This window comes from Schistocerca gregaria, chromosome 5 (genome assembly GCF_023897955.1).
Source record: "Schistocerca gregaria isolate iqSchGreg1 chromosome 5, iqSchGreg1.2, whole genome shotgun sequence".
Taxonomy (NCBI): Eukaryota; Metazoa; Arthropoda; class Insecta; order Orthoptera; family Acrididae; genus Schistocerca; species Schistocerca gregaria.
In genome coordinates this window covers 568,496,340-568,520,463 of record NC_064924.1, presented here as the reverse complement: position 1 = coordinate 568,520,463, position 24,124 = coordinate 568,496,340, and the positions used below count along the sequence as shown (strand labels likewise).

Below are 24,124 nucleotides of genomic sequence, written 5' to 3'. Positions count from 1 at the left end.
AATTGTGCAACCAATTGTTTCTTTTTTTGTATGTCAGCTAATAAATCCACATTTCTGTTAGTCAGAAACTACCTAGTGAGTGCTTGCTGCAGATGTTTTTGAACTTATGCAGACACCATTCTTTAGGCTGGCACACCTTTTGCCTACTTCTCCTATCTATCACAAATGCAGTTGACCACATGTACCCTGCTGCACTGCTGTCAGTCAACTACACAAATCTCCCCTTCCCAGTTCTGTTCATGAGTAGGCTATACCTAGTGAAACTCTGTCTATTGATAGTTGTGAATGGCACCAATACAACCAACTTTGCCATTCTTTTTATCCCTGATAGTCCTACTTTGTGTTAAAATCTGTGAAACATGATATATGTATGAATGAAGTAATATGTGACATCTAGTAATGCATCATCTTTCATTAATGTGCAGGAAGCAATTATTGTGATGAGGGACTGGGATTCAATAGTACGAAAAGGAACAGAAGGAAAAATAGTATGTAAATATGAACTGGGGGAAAAGAATGAAAGAGGAAGCCACCTGGTAGAATTTTGCACAGAGTATAATTTAATCATCACTAACACTTGGTTTAAGAATCATAAAAGAAGGCTGTATATGTGGAACAGACCTGGAGACACTATGAAGTTTCGCACTGATTATACAGGTTGCTTCACAATTCCTGTTACAGAGTTCTAGGGGTTGTAGAAGGGACTCAATAGATGACATTTTGATAAGAAACACATGTCTGGAAATTTACATTTTGGATGTGAAATCAGTTTGAGTTTTGGATCACTTTCATCTCCAACTCATAGCTTTCTGACAGATGTCCTCTTCAAAGTCAAGAATGGAGTCTGTCCATGAAGCACCGCAGCCAACCCTTTTACTTTCGAAACTACCAATTTCTCATAGCCATTGTTGTAGTCAGACAAAGATGTTATGTGATGTCATAATTACAACAGAGACTGACAACAGCACCCTCTTCTCAGCTTGTGTGTGTACAGAGAAGTGACGCCTTTGAAAGTGATCCAATCTTCAAAAGTATTTTATATCCAGCAGTACTCAAGAATAGGTCGCACCAGAATCCTGTATGCGGTCTCCATTTTCCAAATAAACCGAAGTTGACCATTCACCTTTCATACCACAGTTCTCATTTGCTCGTTCCATCTCATATTGCTTTGCAATATTACACCCAGATATTTAAATTACTTGACTGTGTCAAGCAAGACACTAACAATACTGTATCCAAACATTACAGATTTGATCTTCTTCACATCCACATTAACTTACATTTTTCCATATTTAGGGCTAGCTGCCATTCATCACACCAAATGAAAATTTTGTCTATGTCATCTTGTATCTTCCTACAGTCATTCAACTTTGAAACCTTACCGTACACAACAACATCATCAGCAGACAAGCACAGATTGCTGCCTAGTCTGTCCATCAAATCATTTATGTATATAGAGAATGACAGCAGTCGTATCACACTTCCCTGGGGCACTCCTGATGATACTCTTGTCTCGGATGAACATTCGTCATCGAGGGAAATCTGGGTTTTATTATTCAAGAAGTCTTCGAGCCACACACATATCTGTAAATTTATCCCATATGCTCACACATACCTTTGTTAACAGCCTGCAATGGGGCACCGTGTCAAATGCTTTCTAGAAATTTAGCAATATGATATCTGTCCGTTGCCCTTCATCCACAGTTCACAGTATATCATGTGAAAAAAGGCTAATCTGAGTCAAACGGAGAATATATTCAATGATTCTGCAGAAAATAGAACTTAGGGATAGTGGTCTGTAATTTTACAGGTCCTTTCTTCTAGCTGTCTTATATACTGGAATCACCCGCGCTTTTTTCCAGGCACTTGGGACTCAGAGGAGAAGAGGCTTGCACAGGTTAGAGTAGCACCGAGAGGTGCATCAAAGCAGTTTTCAGACTGAAGATCACAGCAATAACTACAAAAAAAAAAAAAAAAAAAAAAAAAAAAAAAAAAAAAAAAAAAAAAAAAAAAAAAAAAAATTTCTCAGGATTAAATGGTGGATTTCTAAAAGATCATTAAAATATACAGTTTGCTTTCATTTATCCTAATATGTTTTGAGGGTTTATTCCATCTTAAGATCTAACAAAGAATATTGTGTGCGTGTGTGGGGGAGGGGGGAGAGGGGGGGGTGTTCTCTTTTTTGTTCATTGTTCTTGTCACAATGTCACATTTCCAACTGTGTTTCCTTTATAACGTCTTTAATGAGATGCACTAATTGCGAAGTGTTCTGATACCAAACACAATCATCAGACTTACCCACAACACTGAAATCTCTCAGTAAAGATGAAGAGATTTTATTTTCAATTTGACTAGTATTAGCAGCAATTTGTCATTGCACCATTAGCTGCCAGACTATTATCTTTACTTCAGCTGTTAAGCATCATAATGGTTTGCATAGGAAAAAGAAAAACTTTTCTACTGGCTTCCCAAAACCAATTAAAATCCTTTCAATATATATTTTAAACTGAATTGATTGTCATGAATTACTAAAGTTGCTTGACCATACTCTAATTTAAATACATATGGTTTTAAATGCACATACAAAATTGACATGGAGATACTGATCCACAACATATTTATGCTTTAAATTTAATACTGTGTCTAACATGATGGTGAGCCATAGAAAAAAATCTTAAAATCGCACTAATGCTCCAGTCCATCTCCAACCTACACTTTCTACTCAAAAGGAATAAAACAAAAATCAAAGCTGCTCCACCACTTTTATATTTATCATAAAAAAAACAGTTCTGTTTGGTTTTCAGGCATTGCGTCCTAAGTTGTTTTCAGCTCTACTACTATTAATTTCAAAAGTATTTTACAAATTAGACTCACAAACACCCAAGTTGTCATCTGAGATTCAAAGCACACTCCTTTGCAGTCTACTCCAGAATATAGTCCATCACCATGCTCAGTGTGCTGACTCAGGATTATCTCTCATAAGCAATGTCTCATAACCACTAAACACGAGAAAGGAACATTGATTTGATTCTTTACAACATCTGTAACAGTAACAGCCTTCAAATTTGGCACCCAGCCCATTTTTTTTTTTCAGCACCAAACAATAGTGTTGACATCAACTTTGGTCTATTTTCTTGTTGTTTACGTTAAATGCCTCTGCCATTGGCTTAGCTGTCTAAGGCAGCATAATATACATGCTACATAACACTATAATCTCAATTAACACACATTAAAATATACAGTTTTGTCACATACCCAATTCCTCATACAAAAATACCTGGAACTGGGGCTTGACATTTTGCAGCGTGGGGAACACAATGTGGAATCTCAAATGATATCTGGAAATATTGTCATGCTTTACTTTTAGAGCAAGGTATAAGTCTCGAAACTGTGAATAGTCCTTTATCTTGGTGTTGCTTCTTATAAATTATGTCCATACATAATTTTTGTTTCACATGTGGGTACATGCACACAAGTGACAGCTTTTGTTCAAAGTGTAGATTTTAATTCTTTTGCAGTTTTATATCTAGTTAACACGAGCTAAGATGCTTACCTAAAGAGCTATGAATGTTTGTTCAGTAGAAAAGATGTGTCTTTACGGTAGCGAAGATGGACATATACTCATAGCTTTTAAGGTATATATTTTAGAGCCCACATTTACTGACATTTCTTTCTTGTTTTGGTCCACACTATTGCCACTGAAACTTGCCTACCCATCAATCTTAGCAAAAACAGTACTGGTATTGCCTACCTTCAGTCTTAGAAAAAACAGTACTGGTACACATATTCCACTTTGAGAGGTATCAGAACAGTTTTCGCTTATAACTTTTGACTCGGTCATTTATGGACCAGGGTCCGTCACCTCAAATTGATACATTTACCCTTCTTCATCATCCCACAAAGTTTGTAACCTCCTCATGGAATCACCGATTAAGTATTCCATTTATGTCAATCACATTTAACATGACTCTCCATAACTTGTAAGCCTTGATTTGCCATTTGAATAACTGTTGATTTTGCTAGGGGAAACGTGAATGGTTTACAGTAATGCCGCTCATTTTAATATGTATTCTTTGATCTGTTGTAAACTGTAACACTAGAAGCACTTGATTAGTTTCATCTGTTGTTTTACAAACTAGACTTAAACAACTACAAAGTTGGTATATGAGCACATGACTTGAAATTTTCAGATTCAGCCACAACAGCAGGAACAACAGATGGGGGGCGAACAGCCAAGTGTAGAGGACCTTCTGATGGAGCCGGGTGCACATGAGAAACGCCGACTGAGGGCGGATATAAGCTGTGCAAATGGTGCCTGTGATCATCGCGGAGGGGGTGGTGGAGGCTCAGGAGATGCGAACAAAGCCAAGGCCTCAAGCATAGCTCAGAAAGCTGCACAGGAGGCAAAGGCTGCCTCAGAGGCACAGCAGGTTGCAGCACAGCAGGCTTCACATCAGGTGAGGTGCGATCTTTTTGTCCATCACTTAACCAGTATACTAACTTTTATCTAATAATTCTGCTAAAAGTCATTTTTGTTACACATGGCAAAAGGCAGTGCCTCAGGACTGCTTCAACTCTTTGAAACATAGCTTAATTTCTTGTATCAGTTTTTTTATTTGTTGCTTTATTTATTAAGCTTGTTTCATTGTTGTATTTGACACAGTTTGTGTGAGAAATTTATTTCATGACAGTTGTTTCATTAGTGCCCTCAATTTACTGCTGGTAGTAGTTTAAAAACTTAAAGTATTAGATAATGATGAAAACAAAATCAGCTGTGGAAAACTAAAACCCAAATTTGATACCACAAAGAGAAGCACCCAGTCAGTAGGAAGCAAAATTCAAGTACCTGATCTATAAATTCCTGCCACTAGCCCAGTGTTCCTATAAGTATATTGGAAAAGACTTCAGATCTTTTCACACACCAGTAGCAACCTACCGCAAGTGTTAGTAGCAGTAACTACATCTGTTGTTAATATGAATGTCTACTACCGCAGATATACTCCACCAAATCATTGTAATTACTTTAGTTTATATAGTGACATGTGATTCAAAACAGGGAACACCATCCCACTACTTCTACTTTCCAAGTAAACAAAGATGTTACAACATATTTGCATACTAGATTACAGTCTGCTTCTGGGCATTTAGGTGAATGTTCAGATGCCATATGCTACAGTGCTGTGGCTGCTCACACCCCAGTAGGTCAGTAGGCCATGGAAGTGGTACTAAGAGATAATCACAATAATGTGGGTTATGCAGGTTAAGGGAGCACTACTGTTATGCATCACTCTTCCAGTGTTGCTACCGGTAGCATTTCACAGTTACACTATTACACACATTTTCACTTACACTATGTGTTTTGTGTGCTTGGGGCCTGTTCTACACATTTCCGTGATGCCTGCAGAATTAATTTATTGTGCAGATATTAGGAATTGGTATCTTTCATGTTATTCACAATTTCCCGCAACTGTGGATCTTTAACCAGCACATATTATCAAAACTCTTGTACCATCTCTCATCTGTGTGTTATGATGGACACTGTAATGCAGTGTGCGCAGGGGAATCAACAATTTGGCATTCACATTTCCTGTTGTTAGATTCTGACTTGGTGCTGAGATTAAGGGACATGCCCAGACAGCATGTGAACAATCCCTTGAATATGAGAGGGAAGATATATCTTTAGCCTTTACTAGGTATTCACAAGTTTTCTTAGAGCTACTGACGTGTACATCAAATGAATTTCAGTCATTTTGCCAAGTACCCACACACCACTGCATTAACTGGACTTTATTACAAGTAACATTAGTGGTTAACATCTGAACGTTGTCCACTATGCCTTTCTGAGACAGCATGAAGCAACAGAATACTTGTGATTATGTCTATTGGGAATATACTTTAAATCAGAACTAATTATTCTACTGGGGTGGTACCAAATACACCAGTAAGCCTTTTGACGACACATCCCTACATTTTGTCATTTAGAGCCAGTCCTAAGTAAAGATGCAGAGTAACTTATAGAAGGTCAGTGCTTGCATGTATATCCATCTTCATCATTGGTGATTTGATGAAAGCTTCCTCCAGACTTGTCCATGAATTAAGAACTGAGGCCTTATGCATCCACACTGATAATCACTTCTTCTCTTTCCTTTTGTTTTCGTATTTTTCCCCTTCACATTCCAGTTGGTTGTTGTTGTTGTTGTTGTGGTCTTCAGTCCTGAGACTGGTTTGATGCAGCTCTCCATCCTACTCTATCCTGTGCAAGCTTCTTCATCTCCCAGTACCCACTGCAACCCACATCCTCCTGAATCTGCTTAGTGTAGTCATCTCTTGGTCTCCCTCTATGATTTTTTCCCTCTACGGCCCTCCAATACTAAATTAGTGATTCCTTGATGCCTCAGAACATGTCCTACCAACCGATCCCTTCTTCTGGTCAAGTTGTGCCATAAACTTCTCTTCTCCCCAATCCTATTCAATACTTCCTCATTAGTTATGTGATCTACCCATCTAATCTTCAGCATTCTTCTGTAGCACCACATTTCGAAAGCTTCTATTCTCTTCTTGTCCAAACTATTTATCGTCCATGTTTCACTTCCATACATGGCTACACTCCATACAAATACTTTCAGAAATGGCTTCCTGACACTTAAATCTATACTCAATGTTAACAAATTTCTCTTCTTCAGAAACGCTTTCCTTGCCATTGCCAGTCTACATTTTATATCCTCTCTACTTCGAGCATCATCAGTTACTTTGCTCCCCAAATAGCAAAACTCCTTTACTACTTTAAGTGTCTCATTTCCTAATCTAATTCCCTCAGCATCACCCGATTTAATTCGACTACATTCCATTATCCTCATTTTGCTTTTGTTGATGTTCATCTTATATACTCCTCTCAAGACACTGTCCATTCCATTCAACTGCTCTTCCAAGTCCTTTGCTGTCTCTGACAGAATTACAATGTCATTGGCGAACCTCAAGGTTTTTATTTCTTCTCCATGGATTTTAATACCTACTCCGAATTTTTCTTTTTTTTCCTTTACTGCTTGCTCAATGTACAGATTGAATAACATCGGGGAGAGACTACAACCCTGTCTCACTCCCTTCCCAACCACTTCTTCCCTTTCATGTCCCTCGACTCTTATAACTGCCATCTGGTATCTGTACAAATTGTAAATAGCCTTTCGCTCCCTGTATTTTACCCCTGCCACCTTCAGAATTTGAAAGAGAGTATTCCAGTCAACATTGTCAAAAGCTTTCTCTAAGTCTACAAATGCTAGAAACGTAGGTTTGCCCTTCCTTAATCTAGCTTCTAAGATAAGTCGTAGTGTCACTATTGCCTCACGTGTTCCAACATTTCTACGGAATCCAAACTGATCTTCCCCGAGGTCGGCTTCTACTAGTTTTTACATTCGTCTGTAAAGAATTCGCGTTAGTATTTTGCAGCTGTGACTTATTAAACTGATAGTTTGGTAATTTTCACATCTGTCAACACCTGCTTTCTTTAGGATTGGAATTATTATATTCTTCTTGAAGTCTTCTTGTCAGGACTGGCTCTTCCAAGGCCGTCAGTAGTTCCAATGGAATGTTGTCTACTCTGGGGGCTTTGTTTCGACTCAGGTCTTTCAGTGCTCTGTCAAACTCTACACGCAGTATCGTTTCCCCCATTTCATCTTCATCTACATCCTCTTCCATTTCGATAATATTGTCCTCCAGTTGGTTGTTGCCTCAATTTGTTCTTCTCATACGTTACCTATCATTACTTCTGGAGTTTCAGTATTTTCATTACTTACTGCCAACATTTCAAATTCGTCTCTTTAAATATACAAGCTTTTATAAAATTCTTACACTGTGTGTGCAGTTTTATAGCAATTTGAGTCACTGTACCATTTCCATAAAATTATATATAAAAAGGTAAATTGGATTCAAGAAATAGGCCAATCTGTCATGCCAAAATTAACATGTTAAAAATTCCCCAGTGTCAATTTTAATTCAAAGGTGTGCGAATTTTGTAAGACTTACCACAAGAACTAAAATTGTATTTTATGCTGTGTGATCTTATAGTTAAATAGTTTTGTATTTGTCATTTCTAACGGTAAGTTAATTAAAATATTATGTTTAATAATGCCTGTACTTGTTGACATTGTTCGAATAATATATATATGTTTCAGTTGCTATGTTTGCATGGTTAGTAATCATTACAGTTTTGGTTATGAAATGTGAAAGTTTTGCTAAAGGTCAAAAACTTGTTGTATCACAGGATTAGACATGAATTTAACAGTAAAAATGAAATCAAAGTTTATAAAAAAATTTCACTCTATCTGCTACATCTGAAATAAATAACAGGAATGTTGAATACAAAAGCTGACAGCATAATATATTTTGTGACAGCCTGCTGTAATGTGGAATGTATGCACACATATACAAATAGGATAGATTTTTTTCATGAAAATTTACTTGCTAGTTGTTTACATCATAATGCAGTTTAATATATATGTGACAGTGTAGCAATCGATTAACCGGGCTAGTTCAGTGAATTATCTGGTTATATGTAAGGACTATCTTTGTGATGTTTTGTTTGGTTTTAGGAGTGTTTGCTTTGTGTATTTGCCTGTGATGAATAAAAGTGGTTTTTAGTACATCTGAAATTGGTGCACATATTTATCTGTAGATGATACTGTCTGTACAAAATTGGTGACCCTGAAAAATTACTTTCCTTCTCATCCTGTATGGTAGGTCACCCCTGACCCATGGTTCTGGGTGGCTTTCCCGAAACCTACCCCTTTTCGTAGACCTCTCCAGTCCTTTTCCTTCACACTTCTTCCTTCCCCTTCAACCCTTCTTCCTGAAGAAGGAGCCACTGGCTCTGAAAGCTTGCCAGTTACAACAGTCTTTTCTGTGTGTGTTCTGCTGCCGCTTGGTGAGTAGATTTTTTATCTATCCAATTAAATAATTTTGTCAATATTTTCTATGATTTGAAATGTTACGATTTCATCATGGAGGAAGCAAATAACCTATTGCATACCATTAGCAATGAAATACCAGAAAATCGAGGTTTTAGAGCTTTTCTCACCTGTGCAATGACTGTGAGATGCAGTACAATGTGTTAATATATTGAACATTATGGTGCCATCCAAGCTGTGTGGTCACTCAATGAGTACAGTGCTATTTACTCAAGACAACACTTCACATGTCCTCAATGCAACAGGTTAGAACATTAAGCTCCACATGAATAAGTTGCTGATTCTGGTGCTTTCACCCATGTCACAACTGCCTTACAGAGCAACAGACATTCTGTCCACTAGCACTATTGGTTTTACTGCACTGCATTTACAATTATGGGCTCTGCTGTTTGTCCCTGCCCAGCCCAAACTATGGTTTGCAATTATGGTAAACAACTTTGCCCTTCAGCATGTTTCTGAAGACCAATTGCAATTTACAATGGCAATCAATACCCTGGCACAATGTGCGATGTCATCAGTGTCACATAGTATTTTACTCCCACCACAGTACCAAGCCTATCTCACTCTCGAGCTGACTCCCATTGCTCATTGCACAAAATTGGCCAGAACAGAATATTACACACGTGCTATATCATGAAAAGTGGGGTGACAAAACTCTATCAAGATTCTGGCAACATTTGCTTGCCATCACCCAATACTAGTGAGGTTTTTATCACACTGCTATTGCACATCTGGCAACAACAAATACCCCCTGAGGTACAGGTGGCTTTAATTGCACACAAGTGGCAGTAAGATGCTCCAGGTGGCTGACAAGAGTGCATGCTATGCTCCACTTGATTGCCCTAGTGGCCACTGTCAATCATCGCTTCAGATGAGGACAGCCAATACCCACAAGTCTATCCACTGACATGATGCCTCACTGCACAGTCCCTACATCCTGATGCCTTTGTGGTTGAGAAGATGACAAGACAGCTCTGAACATTACAGCTCTCAACAAATTAGGATGACAATACTCCACAATGTGTTTTGACTCTACACACTCATTGACTCTACCCCGAGCTAACACAACAGGCATTTGTTGGTTTCATAAAGCCTTTGGATTTAAAGCTATGAAGTGTAGTAGTCATATTCCCTCCCAATTGGCAACTGTGATCTGCAGCAGAGCACTCTTACTGGAGGTTTATTACCACATAGTGTAGTTCAGTCCACAAAGCAATGACTGACAGGTCATTTACAGCAGCACAACATCGATGCCACTGTCTCAATTGCTGCTACCTCCAACATACATTAGTGTGTGTCATGAGATTACACATCCCTAACAAAATATCATGCTTGGTCTTCTCTGTTGACACGGGCTCAGATGTCAGCATCATTCTGGTCTTGTATACACCGGACATCAAGACTTGTGGACCCATACTGACACCATTTTCCTGGGACTCGCACCATTCAAACACCCCTCACCAATGTCTGGTCCAGTAATAACATTACGAGCTAACAGATACTCCAGTGGATTTCAGAAACAGGCTATGTTTTGAAGGATCTATAGAAAAGCCTCATCAATGTGGTGCTGTTTGCTCGTCCTATACTGGGCACTCCATTGGCTGTGGTAGTAGATGCAAGCCTAGGTGGTACTGGTGTGGCTCTACATCAAAAATCAAATGATCATTGGTAACCATTAAGTTTCTTTTCTAAAAAGTTGCAGCAGAGACGAATGTATTGGAATGAGATAGAACTTTTAGCTACTTATCATGGTGTGAAGCATTTCTATCCCCCTTAGAAGTCTGATCAGTGATGGTCCATACAGATCACAAACCTATTGGATGTGAATGACTCACATTTGCCATATCAGTTCAGACACTGAATACATCAGCCAATCCACCATAGAAATTCACCATATCAAATGTGCACATAATGTGGCCACCGACTACTTTACTTAAAATGGCAGCTTGAGAACCTTTTGGATTATGCACCTCCAGCAGATCTGGGTACTAGATGGCAGGACAAAAACATGTCATGACATCTCACAACACATACCAAGACCATACATCTCACTGGCAATTCGGAAGACAGCTTTCCACAGCACATAACGTGGCTCACCCAAGGACCAATGCCACAGTAAAATTACTTACCAATTGGTTTATTTGGCTATCAATAACGAAAGATGTGCACTCTTGGTCTGGATGTGCATCCAGTGCCAAAACTGCGAAATGGGATGCCATATACATGCAAAAGTCGGTCAGTTTCCTGAATCTGCAGTGAGGTTCATTTACATTTACATTGACATCACTGGCCCCCTGCCATGCTCTGTAGATTACAGATACCTATTCACTGCAGTAGACAGGTGCATGTGATGCAATGAGGTGGTCGCAGTTTCTTACGTCTCTGCAGCAAAAACATTAATCGAGAATTGGTTGGCGAGTTTCTTCTGTCCCCTTCACATAACAATGGACCAGGGATGAAAATCCAAGTCGATCTTCTTCTGCAAACCATCCAAAATGGGCAGCATTTGACGCCATGACACATGTTACCACTGGGCCACGAATGACATGGTCCTGAGGTGGCTCAGAACACTGAAGGTCACAATCATTGTCGTCACAAGATACGGACAGAAGCACTCCTTCCGATCCTGTTAGGGCTACAGACAATGTTTAAAGCTGACTTCAGTATGTGAGGTCTATTCAAAAAATTCTGGAACTTTGTCCACAAAATTTTTCTACTCTTACCATTTACTTATTGCGCATAATCCTTTGAAGTACACTCCTTCACAGTTGAAACACCGCTCCCAATGCCATTTCCACTTCCAGAAGCAGTATCAGTATGCCTCATGCTGGATCATGCAAAGTGCCGTCTGCAAATTTTCTTTTATCTCATCTATCATTGCAAATCTTTGTTCTTTCAGTTGGGTTTTCAACTATGGAAATGAAAGAAGGGTCTGCAAGGGCCACGTGTGGAGAGTACAGAGGATGAGGCAGCACAGTGCAATAGTCACGTGCCAACAGGGATGGATGTGCAGCTCATGATGCAAGACCCATGAATTGTCTCACTGCTTTTCAGGCTATTTCCATCTCACATTTTCTCGCAGGTGTGGCAACACATCATGATAGTACCATCAATTAACAGTTTATCCCTGTGCATGAATTCATGATGAACTAATCCTTCTAAGTCAAAGAAAACTATCAGCCTGGCTTTGACGTTTGATCTGACCTGACAAGATTTTTTAGTCTTGGAGAATCTTTCCCAACCCATTGTGAAGATTGAACTTTGGTCTCAACGTCATAATTGTAGACCCATGCTCATCACCATTTAAGATTCTCTTAAGGAACATCCTGTTCACTTTTTCGCAAATCAAAAGCTCTTGGCAACAACACTATTTATTTATTTGTTTACACGTCAGGTTCCGTAGGACCAAATTGAGGAGCAAATCTCCAAGTTCATGGAACATGTCTTTACATGAAATTACAACATAAAAGTAATGACAGGTAAAAATAAAATGATTATCAACCCACAAAAACGTCAAGCCATGAGTTTAAGTAAATGCCATCAAGAATATAACATAAGAATCATCTTAATTTTTCAAGGAACTCCTCAATAGAATAGAAGACGTGACCCATGAGGAAACTCTTCCATTTCGATTTGAAAGCACTTGGATTACGGCTAAGATTCGTGAACTCTTGTGGTAGCCTATTGAAAATGGATGCAGCTGTATACTGCACACCTTTCTGCACAAGAGTCAAGGAATTCTGATCCAAATGAAGGTTGGATTTCTGCCGAGTATTAACTGGATGAAAGCTGCTTATTCTTGGAAATAAGCTGATATTGTTAACAAGAAATGACATTATATATATATATATATATATATATATATATATATATATATATATATGTCTGCTTGTGTCTGTGTATGTGCGGATGGATATGTATGTGTGTGCGAGCGTACACCTGTCCTTTTTTCCCTCTAAGGGAAGTCTTTCCGCTCCCGGGTCCAAGACTTACCAAGCGGGAAAGCGCTGGTAGACAGGCACAATAAAGTAACACACAAACACACACACAAAATTACGAGCTTTCGCAACCGGCCGTTGCTTCGTCAGGAAAGAGGGAAGGAAAAGGAAAGATGAAAGGATGTGGGTTTTAAGGGAGAGGGTAAGGAGTCATTCCAATACCGGGAGAGGAAAGACTTACCTTAGGGAGAAAAAAGGATAGGTATATACTCACACACACACCCACACATATCCATCCATACTTATACAGACACAAGCAGACATATTTAAAGGCAAAGAGTTTGGGCAGAGATGTCAGTCGAGGCGGAAGTGCAGAGGCAAAGATGATGTTGAATGACAGGTGAGGTATGAATGGCGGCAACTTGGAGGGCAAGTTCCCATCTCCGGAGTTCGGATGGTTGGTGTTGGTGGAAAGTATCCAGATAATCCGGATGGTGTAACACTGTGCCAAGATGTGCTGGCCGTGCACCAAGGCATGTTTAGCCACAGGGTGATCCTCATTACCAACAAACACTGTCTGCCTGTGTCCATTCATGCGAATGGACAGTTTGTTGCTGGTCATTCCCACATAGAAAGCATCACAGTGTAGGCAGGTCAGTTGGTAAATCATGTGGGTGCTTTCACACATGGCTCTGCCTTCGATCGTGTACACCTTCTGGTTTACAGGACTGGAGTAGGTGGTGGTGGGAGGATGCATAGGACAGGTTTTACACCGGGGGCGGTTACAAGGGTAGGAGCCAGAGAGTAGGGAAGGTGGTTTGGGGATTTCATAGGGATGAACCAAGAGGTTACGAAGGTTAGGTGGACGGCGGAAAGACACTCTTGGTGGAGTGGGGAGGATTTCATGAAGGATGGATCTCATTTTGGGGCAGGATTTTAGGAAGTCGTATCCCTGCTGGAGAGCCACATTCAGAGTCTGATCCAGTCCCGAGAAGTATCCTGTCACAAGTGGGGCTCTTTTGGGGTCCTTCTGTGAGAGGTTCTGGGTTTGAGGGGATGAGGAAGTGGCTCTGGTTATTTGCTTCTGTACCAGGTCGGAAGGGTAGTTGCGGGATGCAAAAGCTGTTTTCACGTTGTTGGTGTAATGGTTCAGGGATTCAGGACTGGAGCAGATTCGTTTGCCACGAAGGCCTAGGCTGTAGAGAAGGGACCGTTTGATATGGAATGGGTGGCAGCTGTCATAATGGAGGTACTGTTGCTTGTTGGTGGGTTTGATGTGGACGGATGTGTGAAGCTTGCCATTGGACAGATGGAAACAAAGATTCCATGACTTACCAAGCGGGAAAGCGCCGGTAGATAGGCATAATAAAAAAAAACACACAAACACACACAAAATTTCGAGCTTTCTCAACCGGCGGTTGCTTCGTCAGGAAAGAGGGAAAGACGAAAGGATGTGGGTTTTAAGGGAGAGGGTAAGGAGTCATTCCAATCCCGGGAGCGGAAAGACTTACCTTAGGGGGGAAAAAAGGACAGGTATACACTCGCCACACACACATATCCATCCGCACATACACAGACACAAGCAGACATTTGTAAAGGCAAAGAGTTTGGGCAGAGATGTCAGTTGAGGCGGAAGTACAGAGGCAAAGATGTTGTTGAAAGACAGGTGGGGTATGAGCGGCGGCAACTTGAAATTTGCGGAGGTTGAGGCCTGGCTGATAACAAGAAGAGGGCGAAGTTCTGACAGGTTGGTGTTAGTGGGGAGTATCCAGATAACCCGGACGGTGTAACACTGTGCCAAGATGTGCTGGCTGTGCACCAAGGCATGTTTAGCCACAGGGTGATCCTCATTACCAACAAACACTGTCTGCCTGTGTCCATTCATGCGAATGGACAGTTTGTTGCTGGTGATTCCCACATAGAAAGCTTCACAGTGTAGGCAGGTCAGTTGGTAAGTCACGTGGGTGCTTTCACATGTGGCTCTGCCTTTGATCATGTACACCTTCCGGGTTACAGGATTGGAGTAGGTGGTGGTGGGAGAGTGCAAGGGACAGGTTTTACTGCCCCCGTTGTTTTGGAGGGAGGGGATGGGAGACTGTGTGGCAGTAAAATGATCAATTAATCAAATTTGGTTAGTGAAATACCTTTTTGTATATAAGGGCTATCTTTGTGTGGTTTTGTTTCATTTTTGGAGTGTTCAGATAGTGTATTTTGTCTGTGATAAATAAAAGCGGTTTTTAGTACATCTCAGGTTAGTGCATGTGTTTGTATGTAGGTGATAGTGTCCGTACTCATGTAACCCAACCAAACATATGTATTGTCTAATACAAATCGATACATGCAGTAGAGGGAGCTGTCAAGTAGAAATGACTTCAGTTTATTTTTAAAATTAGTTTCTTCATCTGCTATCACCTTCACTTCACAAGGGAGGTTGTAAGCAGAGACTGTTGCATTATCAGTTCGAAAAAAGGACACAAATTTAACAGGCAAAAGTTAGTAGAAATTTTTGCATGTATAAGAAGATCAGAGTGTGAAGAATGCAGCAACTTCCATTGTCGCACATTAGCCGAATATCTTGCCAAGAATCCAAGGAAATTCTGGTTCCACATGAAATCACTAAGTGGATAGAAGGCTTCTATTCAGTCACTCACTAGTGTGGCAACGGAAGGCAACAAAAGGAAACCTGAAGTTTTAGAGATGCTATTATTTGACTACTGTACAGACACTCTCCCTTATGGTGGGCATAAGAATAAGCACAGTATGATATTTTCAAAGGAAATTTGCATCGTAATTCAGAGTAACACAGGCACTGCAATATCCTATTTATCTGCCGACACTGGGCAAATGACTTCAAGTAAAATGTCTGACCTATATGGGAATATACATAATGGATGTACAAGTACGGGTTGTAGACATATTGTTGACGACATATGGAAGTTTGGTCATGTATTGATGCAAATAGTAAGGTGACTGCCAGCACTAAGTGGGAAATCCGGCTTTGAGTCCCGGTCTGGCACAGATTTCATTGTCATCATTCCATTCTACAGCTGATGGTTGTTCATATTTGCACTTGTGACTTCATTTAATGTATAAGAATACGCATACCTGACATTGAGAAACAGCTGAAATAGTTGAAAACAAATAAGTCACTAGGTCTCGACGGAGTCCCAATTCAGTTACAGTGAGTACGTTCAACGCTGAACACTTACTTACCTTGTATTTGTTGCAAAACTCTGGCCATCACAAAGTATCAAGTGACTGGAAAGAAACACTGATGACTCCTGTATATAAGTAGAGTAAAAGAATGGACATGCAAGTAACAGACCAATATCCTTAACATTGCTTTGCTGCAGAACTCCCGAGCATATTCAAATATTATTCCCAACATTCTACAGACTCCAAACCCACTACCCCATTCTTCATATACCTTACTAACTTTACCCTAACTCACAACTACTTCTCCTTTTAAGGGAAGGTAACAAACAAATCCACAGCACAGCCATGGGCATCTGCCTGAGGCACCCTACTGTGCCAACCTGTTTATGGGCCATACAGAGGCCTCCCAAAATGCCAAACCCTTTGTCTGGTTCAGTTTCATTTACGATACCTTCATGATTTGAACTCAGGGCCGAGACACTCAATCCTCATTCCATCACAACCTCTACACCTCATTTCCCACTTCACAACCTCTACACCTCATTTCCCACTTTACTTGGTCATACTTGACACAGTGTGCCACCTTCCAGGATGTTGACCTCCTCCTCTCTGATGGTTCCATGCACAACTCTGTTCACATTAAACCCACCAACCACCAACCGTACCTTCATTTCCACAGCTGTCATCCCTTCGACACAGTTGTCCACCAGGTTGAATGACCACTGCCAAACGTTGGCCAAGAGCAAAGTTCACCACATTGTGGCACAACATGCAGCTAAACATAACATGCTTCATTTCAGTGGCTGCTTCACTGCCTGAGACATCTGGATCCTCCCCTCCACCACTAGCTTTTCTGTACTGCAGAGTTAAGAGTTATCCATACAACACATTCCCTTGTCTTGGAATTATCCTGACCTCAGCCTAAGGTAATATACTGTCACCACACCTCCACCCAACAGTTTTCACCCTCTCTGTGCTACCATCTCCTCCCTATTCCCATCTCCCATTCTGTTTGGGTGCCATCCTCTGTCAATGAACCCACCCCCTTTCCCTTCCCCTTTCCTGCTCCTTGCCCCTCCCCCCTCAGCCCTCCCCATCTCCCTGTCCCACACTCTCGACGCTGCACCTTTTGACTCTCTAGTCCCTTCATGCTCCACCAGACAGCACACTTCTCTCCCTCCTGCCCCTATACTGCTATACCTTCCCCTACCCCATCCTCTCAGGGTCACTGCTTACATTCCACATGACATTTGCATTCTGGTCTGAGCTGCCAAGGATGGTGGTCATATGCATATGAGGTGTGCTTGGTTGTGTGACTGAATGTACATTTGTTATTTCTTTTCTGGTGAAGGCAATGGCTGAAAGCTTATGTCTAAGTGTCTGTTAGTTGTGCCTGTCTGCAACTGAACTTGTCATCTTTATGGGAAGTATCACTCTACCTTTTCCTTATATTGTTGATATTCCAAGCTGAAGTATGTATTGTTTTATTTTGCCTAACGGGTTTCTTTCCATCCCACTGCCGTGTGATGTTTTCCTTTGTTACTATTCTCTGTATTTGTTACTATTCTCTGTAGCATTACTCTTCTCATTGCCCATTCTTCTTCTTGTCTGTGTTTACTCACCGCCTTCCAAAAAGCACATCATCTCGTCCATGCACAACACACGGCTATGTGACTGCACAGGCTGTTGATGTACCATCTGATGCCCCAAATTCTTCCCACTGATAATTATGTTTATTCCTATTGATCCCACTTCCTCCTTCAGCCTCACATATTTTAATTTCCACACCTACCTGTGCGACACACAAATGTGATCCTTGACCTAACCAATCTTCCCTCACTCTTTCTCTCCTTATCCCAACACACTGATAATTATATTTATTCCTATTGAACCCACTTCCTCCTTCAACCTCACATATTTTAATTTCCACACCTACCTGTGTGACACACACATGTGATCCTTGACCTAACCAATCTTCCCTCACTCTTTCTCTCCTTATCCCAACACCAGCAGTCTCCTTTACCTCACCTGTTCCTTTCTCCCACATTTCTGTAAGTTTTTAATGCATTTGTCAATATTTTATGTGGCTTCACACATTTTTGTGTACTTATATGTATTGGTCATATTTTTACATATTTGTGTGTGTCCCTGCATATCTATATGTACATCTTACATGTCTTTTTTCTCATCCAGCTACCCTCATACCCATGTAACATAGTTTTTCCCATTTCTTTTTCATGTGCCATCCCTGGGACAGTGGGCCGCTCCTCCATTTTTCTGCACCATTTCAGAAAAGTACACCTTTCCCTGGCTAAAATCCAGTTCCACATCCTGTTTCTTAAATTCTGCCTAAAACGTGGAATCCTCCCCCCCACCCCCACCCCCCCCCACCCCCCCCCCCACCCCCAACAATTTAATATAAAAAACTCCTCTCTCAAGATCCCAGCCCTCCTGTCACAATGACATTCATCTTGTCATATTCCAGCAGTCCCTGGCTCTGAAAACCTGGTACTGCAAAAACATGTCCCAATGGCACAGACATCCCAGGAACACCTCTGCTCCTTCTGCAAGATACTGTTACCGTGCAATCCCTGCTGCATAGATCACATTCAGAAACTGAATCCCTTGCTCTCCAGCATCTGGAGGAGCGTTCTAGACATCACCTTGGTGACTTACCCAACCTTCTGATATCCTACTGCTGCCTTGGGACACTACTATCCAACCCCTATTCTACAAAAATTGTTCCTCCTCATCAACCCCTCAAAGCACCCAAACCCTTCCTAGCTGAACATTTCAACTTGCTGCATCTCCCAAAACTCCCTACTAACACTCCACCAAATCCAGAGTTGAAACATTCCCATAACACTCTTGGTAACTTTTCCAACAGAACCTTCAACCCCACAGAAGTTTCAGTCCTATCCAAAGGCCTCACCTTTAGCCCTGCATCAGAATTTAACCATCTTGGAATTGTCAAAAGTACTCTCCTTCTCCTAAACCCTCCAATGGAACCACTTTGTTGCCACCAGTCCCTCCAACCAAAACCAATTTAATCTCAACATTGAACCCTGGCTCTCCCAGTTCATACCAGCTCACTCCTAACCCCCCCCCCCCCCCCCCCCCCCGTGGTCACCTTCCAGGAATCCCTTACCTCTAACTTGGCCTCACTGTCTTTCCCTAGTCCCTTCCTCAAAACGCCAACGTTTTGTCAGATAAAGGACAGCCGTACACAACCTCAAAATAAATCCTGACCTAATCATCCTAGCTGGAGACGACAAAAGTTCCACCACTGCTGTTATGTATCACAATGATTACCTGGTGGAAGGCCCTTGCCAATTATCTGACTCCTCCATCTATAAACTGTGCCAGAGTGATCCCATCCCAGAAGTTCATTATAACCTCCAATCCCTGCTTAAAGCTTCAGGCCCTTCCCAGACCCATTAGCCTCCTCCCTCCTATGAAACCCCACACATTTATCTTCTGCATGCTCCCCAAAATCCACAAAACCAACAATCCTGGATGCCCCATTATGGCTGGCTATTGAATCCCCACTGAAAGAATTTCGCCCCTCATTGACTACCATCTCCAACCAATTGCCTGTAATCTAGCCTCCCACATCAAATACACCAACCACTTCCTTTACTGACTCTTCACCATCCCCAGCCCGTTACGTCCTGGAACCCTACTCCTCACTAAAGATGTCACCTTTCTATACACAAACGTCCTTCATGCCTATGGTCTTACCATGAACACTATCTTTCACAAGTCCTATGGACTTCAAAACAAACTACCTCATTCCTCATATACCTTACTAACTTTACCCTAACTCACAATTACATCTTCTTTGAAGGGAAGATATACAAACAAATCTACAGCTCATCATTGAGCACCTGCTTGGCACCCTGTTTATTAGCCATCTAGAGAAAAGCTTCCTAGCCTCCCAAAATGCCAAATCTCTTTTCCCAAAATGCCAAACCTCTTTTCTGGTTTTGATTCATTTATGATATCTTTATGATACAGACTCAAGGCCAAGACATCCTATCCTTAGAGGTGCGCGGATGTGGATATCCGTTACTTGGCGAATAAAATCGCGGGTTATCTGCGGATAATGAGCAGGGCATCTGCCCAGTACATATGTTGCAATGTTAGTTGAAAACTTCAAGTCTTTTGACATTCTTGGAATCTTGCAGGGCCCGGGTAGACCAGATGTCTGTTGTCCTCAGCCCCTGGCTACGACCGACGTAGCTGTATCCAAAAGACTTATGCCTAATCCAATTCTGCGACCATGTCTTTTGTGTGGTCGGTGAAGTGCTCTCTGGGTGGCAAACCTGCCCACTGTCTACCATCAGATGGATAGAGCGTCTGCCATGTAAGCAGGAGATCCCGGGTTTAAGTCCCGGTCGGAGCTCACATTTTCATCTGTCCCCGTTGGTGTATGTCAACGCCTGTAAGCAACTAAGGGTGTTCATTTCATTGTAATTTCATTCTAATGAGCTGAATGGTCACCGATGGTATCTGTTCTTTCGATGAACAGATACCATCATAGAATATATAAAAAGTAGTTAAGTTGTCGCAGAAATGGCACCCTAACAATAACTATGTCATTACATACGATAATTCCAAGTACTACTGTCTATTACTATTAATTACTCATTCAAAACTTAAATATATGCGGATGCGGAAAAAGAACTTGCGGATGCGAATTAATTGCTGTGGATGCGGATGTGGTTGCGGATTAGGACCTTGCAGATGCGGTGCGGATTGCACTTTTCTTATCCGCGCAGACCTCTGGCTATCCTCATTCCTTCACAACCTCAGCATCTTCTCTCCCATCTGCTTCACTTGGTCCTACTCAACCCAGTGTGCCATGTTCCTGGACATTGACCTCCTCTCTCGTGGCCCTATCCACATCTCTGTTTACATTAAACCCACCAACTACAATCAGTATCTGTATTTATTTGGTTATCTGTCATTGCGCCCTGAAATGAGGGACATCCGACCCAAGATTCTTACCACTCCTCCTAAAGTGGTGTTCCATCGCCCATCCAACCTCCACAACATTCTAGTCCATTCCTATGCGACACCCAATTCCAACCTCTTGCCACAGGACTCATATCCCTACGAAAGACCCATGTGCAAGACCTGCCTGATCCACCCACCCAGCACTTCCTATTCCAGTCCTTTCATAGACTTATCCTACCCTGTTAGGGGGCAGGTCGCTTGTGAAAGCAGCCATGTCATATATCAATTCTGCTGCAATCATTGCACAGCTTTTTACATTGGTATGACTACCAACCAGTCCACCAGGATGAATGTGGCCAAGAGCAAAGTAGATCACCCTGTGGCACAACATGCAACTGAACATAATGTGTTTGATTTTTTATGGCTGCTTCATTATCTAACCCATCTAGATCCTCCCCTCCACCACCAGCTTTTCTAAACTGTGCAGATGGAAGTTATCCATACAACACATTTTCTGCTCTCAAAATTGTCCCGGCCTCAACCTACTAGAACATAATGTCACCACACCCTCCAGCCAACAGTTTCCACCCCCTCTGTCCCATCACCTCCTCCATATTCTTGTTTCCCACCCTGCTTCTGTACCACCCTCTGCCAATGCAGCCACCCATCTTTCTCCTGCTCCGCTCCTCTCCTTTCACTATCCGTTCTCTCCTCCTCCTTCTCCCCCTCCCTGCAGTCTAGTCCCTGTGTGCTCCACAGACAGCACTCTTTACTCCCCCCCCCTCACCCTACACTGCTATCCCTTCCCCTTCCCCACCCTCTCCAAATTGCTGCATCCATTCCACATGACAAGTGCCTTCTGGTTGGAGCTGGTGATCATATATGTATGTGTGCATGAGGTGTGCTTGCTTGTGTGAATGAATATGTGTGTGTATTTCCTAGCATAGGCTGTGGCTGAAAGCTTATGTGTGTCTTTCAGCTGTGTCTGTGTTTATGGGAAGTAGAAATCTACCTTTTCCTTATATTGTTAGTATTGATTGTGACATTATTGTGAAAGAAGTGATAAGAAGATAATGAAGATGATTTTATTTGATACTAGTGGTCCTGGCAATGCTTTGCAATTGCTAAATATGTTTGGGAACTGGTATTCCTCCTAATCTACTTCCCTTCCCTCTCTCTCTGACCATCTCCACCTTACCTATTCTTTTTACATCTTCTACTTCTCTATCCTCTCTCTGTCCATCACCTCCTCCACCCTCTAACTGTATCTCCTCCTACCCCTTTCGCTCTCGATCTCATCTTCCCTCCTCTCTCTGACTGTGAGCCTCATTTGTTGTTGCTGAAAATTCAGATTCTGTAGTAGTATCCTAAGCATAAGCCAGTAATCCATAAACACAACTTTTCTGTTTTCGGTAAAAACTGATTGCAAGGAATAAAGCAAATCAACACATTGTTGTGTATACAAATACTTTTAAGTATGTATGATGAGTAAGAATATGCATGGGAGAAACAGTTTTTCTGCTTGCAAGAAAGCAAATGAAGTCATACATTTTCACAGCACAGCACTACACAGCATTTTATTTCTCACATTAGTTTTAATAGGAAACCCGAACATTGTTGCTTAAAAAAAAAAGTGGTCTATGTACATCTGAGCGTATTGGTAAAAACATTTCTCCTCTATGTATTACATGTATACTTGTATATTAAAAATATGTAGCCTATGCCCGTCTGATTGTTCATTAGAGTATCATGTAAAAATATGAAGTAAATCGGTTAAGAACCTGTGATCAAACAAATTTCAAGCTTGCAACTGGATTCAAGCCTGAAATTTGTTTGAACATTCAATTTGCTGGTAAAATTTTTAAAACTCACAAGAACTTTGTGACTGTTGCTATCAATGTTTCCTCTTCATATCTGAACCCTTATTATATTATCATGTAAAAATTTGAAGTAAATTGGTCCAGCACTTTTCAAGGTTTTTGGTGACAATGTTTTTCATTGACTTGTCATTATGAAGGCATATAGATTTTAAACATATATTTATATGCTATACATATTTTAAAAAAATAGGTTGCCTATGTCTGTTCGGAGGCTTATTAGAGTATCATGTAAAAATTTGGAAAAAAAAGATCAAGAAGCTGCCCTTTTTCTAGTATATACATATTTACATACTACATACATCTTGTAACATAATGAACTCGCAAGGGTCCAGTGCCAAATGCAGAAAGACACCAGGGTGGGTGTGTGGTCGTGGAGGGGGCATGCGGATCACGGTTATGTGTGTCTGGACACATTCAACTTGGGCGGGGAGGTCAGACAGGTCAACGATTGCTTCGCCGTTGACGAACTCTGTGGGGAGAACTAGCGTCTCAACATACAGGACCTCCGCAAGTGAAGCCTGGAGGTCTGTCTTGTAAGCCATGCATATTCCCAACATAACCCAGGGAGGGGCATCAGACCACTCACCGCCATGGCACATGAGGGCTGATTTCAGAGTCCTGTGCTGCCGCTCCACCAGTCCGTTGGTCTGTGGATGGTGGTAAGCTGCAGTGTGGAATCTATCCACCCCACAGAGTAAGCAGAGTTTGTTGAACAGCAGGGATTCAAACTGCCTTTCCTGGTAGGTGATGGTGGATCTGGGGTAGCCGAATCGAGCTATCCAAGATGATACAAATGCGCGTGCTACGGATTCTGCTGTGATGTGCTGTAGGGGTATTTGCCTCCACCCAATGTGTAACGTGGTCATTGACAGACGGGATATACCTGAAACCATCAGACATGGGTAACAGTACTACAAGTAGCCCTAGCACCAGGGTGTGAAAGGTTATGTAATGTAGTGAGTACTTGGTGGCACAGCGCAGCGGGAACAATAGGCCGGGCGGTGCCCATGGACGTATCGCACCACAGCAGCCTGACCTAGCTCAGTAGGTTGCGGGAAACGATCTGGAGGGAATTATCTGGGTCCTGTGGGGTATCATTGTCCTGTAAGTGGGCCAATTCATCAGACTTAATGGGGGACAACACTGCAAAACTGCAGTGATACGTGATAGGTAGTCGGCAACCACATTTTCTGAACCTCGGATGTAATGGATGTCTGTGGTGTATTGCTAA

At 41.6% G+C, this 24,124-nt stretch overlaps 1 protein-coding gene across 2 annotated transcripts in view; it reads left to right on the top strand.

Moving 5' to 3' along the window:
- The window catches only part of LOC126272650 (uncharacterized protein CG45076-like), a 105,452-nt gene that overhangs the window by 54,593 nt on the left and 26,735 nt on the right, over positions 1-24,124 (top strand). For both annotated transcript variants that reach the window (XM_049975653.1, XM_049975654.1), the window contains one exon: positions 4,191-4,457. In XM_049975653.1, coding sequence (XP_049831610.1) covers positions 4,191-4,457 — 267 coding nt within the window. The remainder of the gene's footprint in view (positions 1-4,190; positions 4,458-24,124) is intronic.